This window comes from Mus pahari, chromosome 2 (genome assembly GCF_900095145.1).
Source record: "Mus pahari chromosome 2, PAHARI_EIJ_v1.1, whole genome shotgun sequence".
Taxonomy (NCBI): domain Eukaryota; kingdom Metazoa; phylum Chordata; class Mammalia; order Rodentia; family Muridae; genus Mus; species Mus pahari.
In genome coordinates this window covers 50,953,638-50,957,153 of record NC_034591.1, presented here as the reverse complement: position 1 = coordinate 50,957,153, position 3,516 = coordinate 50,953,638, and the positions used below count along the sequence as shown (strand labels likewise).

The 3,516-nt window shown below is 36.1% G+C and overlaps 1 protein-coding gene across 1 annotated transcript in view; it reads right to left on the bottom strand.

Moving 5' to 3' along the window:
- The window catches only part of Mkln1 (muskelin 1), a 109,882-nt gene that overhangs the window by 57,796 nt on the left and 48,570 nt on the right, over nucleotides 1-3,516 (bottom strand). The window contains exon 7 of the mRNA XM_021191194.2: nucleotides 3-48. Coding sequence (XP_021046853.1) covers nucleotides 3-48 — 46 coding nt within the window. The remainder of the gene's footprint in view (nucleotides 1-2; nucleotides 49-3,516) is intronic.

Genomic DNA, 3,516 nt, shown 5'->3' with positions numbered 1-3,516 from the left:
ACCGTGGCTTATACTCCTGTTGACTGATATACTGATTGAACAAGCCATCTGTAAGCATAAAAAAAATAAGAATTTATTTTATATATATATATATATATATACACACACACACACACATATATATGTACATATATACACATACACACACACACACACACACACACACACACACACACACACATCCTCCTAGTATGCTACTCAAATATAAATAGTAAACTATTAGTTGACATAACAACAGGAACAAAATGCATCAGCAGCAGCCCATATTAAATTGATGTTCCTGGGATGAGTGAATTAGTTGCTGTAAAGTTACTAATGCACTCAATGGTTAAGTATGTGACTTCAACAAAGACCTTGCAAGAAGGAAAGTAAGGACAATTGAAGGCTAGAAACCAGAAGCAGCAGAAAATAATTCATAAATAACCTGAATATATGTTTATTTCATCAAAACACAACCATATATACCTTAAAAATAATTTCTGTCATCAATATAAATACAAATGGAGAAAAGGAAGAACAATGAAAGCCTGGAAGAATATCTGCCCTGGCGATTTCTCATCACCATTCTCTATTTGATTTATTACTATTAAAGTCTTTAGCCTCTTGTAATAATCGACTTTTTAATTCCAATGTCTTCCCATTAAAAGTACTTAGAGCCCATACATTGTGTTACCAGAATACAAAAACAAAAGGAAAAAAAAAAAAACAAATAAGGAAATACAAATGCCAACAGCTTTGGTGTAGGTACTTTATAGTACAACCTCAGAGAAAGAAAAAACACGTTAATATGCAAATTCTAGTTTTCTTTAGGCACAAACTGAAGAAGAGATAAAGGTACTGCCGTTAGCAATGGAACTGCATTTACTGACGCTGCCAAATGCTCTAAATCTGCTGTGCCCTAGCTCACTTAACCCTAAGAACAACCCTAAGAAGGACTGCACCTTCCTGTTTTAAGATGGAGAATTAAGGAGATTCATCAACCTCACAAGTATCTTAAGTAGTGGGGCGATGACTCAGATTCAGCTTTGGTCTTCTTCTAGATCCTTCCTCAGTATACTTTTCATCTTTGTCCTGGAGGAGTTCCCACACTAGCTACTACTGTCTTGATAAGGAGACAGCACTTCCCCACACATCTACTCTACTCCAAATGATTATCACCCACTCCACTCATTTCTGTCGAAAGTTTATAAATGATATCTAGAACCCAATTCTAGATAATGAAACAGGAGGAATATTCTAGAGGATGTGTAAGCAATGTTTCATGCTTCTAAACAGACATTAGCCAAGAAAAAAAGTGACTTTTATTACTCTGGACACATTTTCATATACATATGCAACATAGAACGTACACAACTACTGAACCCTATTTATACACCTAGGGAAAGAGTCAACTCTGTAATAATGACAGAGCAGAGGAAGATAAAGAAACTAGATCAGTGCATCAACCAAGCAGGAAAGCCACGTCACTCTGGGCCTCTTGCTGGGTCACAGTCTCCGTTACCATCCATCCACATAAATAACTGAGAACACTTGCTCCCTCATGAACCTGTCCTTTGACCCTGATTTCTATCTGAATGAGGATTTTCCCCTGACACTGAAAACAGAGACTTGTTCAAAAACATAATAAAATGTCTCTTTTCCATAACTTGCATACTTGGAACTTAAACAACCACCCTAATAGCTTTCTTTTCTGGGTTAATCATGAAGCTGTTGTAGCCAACCCTATACAGTCATTGAATGTCTTTCTTTGCCTTTGTAACCTTATAAACTTAGTGGGAAAAGAAAGTTCCTTTATACATCAGCACTCAAACTTATTGTCATGGCTCCTGCCTATAATCCCTGTACTTTGAAGGCAGAAGCACAAGTACTGCCTTAAGAATGAGGCCAGCCTGGGCAATGTGGTAACTTCCAGGCTTCCATCTCCCCTCCAACTTCTGACACACTGAAAAGCTGGCACTTGTATTTTCACTGCTATAGGAAGGAGATGTGCATGCAGCACAAATGACTTAGTGAATGTTTCTATTACATCGTTTACCCCGCATGGAGTCTTGCTTTACTCAGCCTTCCTGACCAAAACCTTCTTCATCAAATAATCTGGGAATCTTTTCCCCGCTTCCAGATAAAATGTGTTGTGCTCTTATTCATTGTAGTAATACCAGAGAAAAGCAAAACAAAAAAACAAAAAACAAAACCCAAATGTAAACATATTATATAGTCAAAATAATACATTTTATTTAGTTTTATTTATTTAGGGAGATATAAAAGCTTTTAAATGACTTCAAATTTAAAAAGACTATAAAATTATTCACAAAGAAGTAGAGTAGCCCAGGGAGCTGGCTCAGTGGGTAAAACTTGCCATAATGATGAGGTAAATATAAACAGAAAACACAAAGAAAGAAATCAGGAAAGCTATAACAGAAAAAGAATGAATTTCACTTTTCTGTTTGCTTTTGAGACAAGATCTCACTACGCAGCCTTGGCTGGCCTGGAACTCAGTATGTACAGGAGGTCACCCTATCCTAGAGCTCACAGAGATCCACCTGCCTCGACCTCCTGAGAGCTGAGATTAAAGGTATACCTGCCTTTTCCCATTTGGTGTAATATGTAAAAATTAGCATATATTCCTTCTCCTGACCCCCTTTCTCCTTTCAACCTCCTTTAAAAAGAGAATTTCATGTATCCCAGTCTGTCTTCAAACTCACGATTCAGCTGAGTACGACCTGAACTTCTGCTCCTCCTGCCTGAGAAGAGCAGAGATGACACCTGCCTATCCTCACTACGTGACGCTGCAGTAAGACTCAGGGTTACGAGCATGCCTGGCAAGTACTCAACAGCTAATCTACCTTTCCAGGCTAGAGAAAAATTTTCAAAGAGAAATGAAAAATGCTTATTAAAAATATATTTCACTTTAAGGAAAAAGGCAAACAGTTACTAATATTTTAGGAAGTTTATTTCTGACAAAAATCCAAAACAGGAAATCAGAAATCCCACAAAAGTAAAATATCCTAAAGAAATTAAAAATGTCACTCAGAGCAAAGTACACTATGTTGCTAATAATTTTCAAACTATTTAGCTTATGTCTTCAGCTTCAGTACCACTTCTGTTTTTCTGTGATTATGACTATACTAAATAAACACACTTAATAAGATCTTCACTGGGCATGCATTATTCTTTTTTAATTTTCTTTAATAGCAGAAACCCCTTAGAACTACAAGACTAAAAATGAGACTCAGGAAGCTTTAAAAAAAAAACAAACAAACAAAACAAAACAAAACAAAAAAACCTTACCAATGATCAGAACATCACTGTAGTACCACTGCCCAAATTTGATTTCTTATCCATACAGATTACATTCAAAGAAGTATGTAAGTAGCTAGCATGATATATCTGTGTGTATGTATGTATATGTGTATACACACATACACACACACACACACACACACACACACATATATATATATATATATATATATATATATATATAGAGAGAGAGAGAGAGAGAGAGAGAGAGAGAGA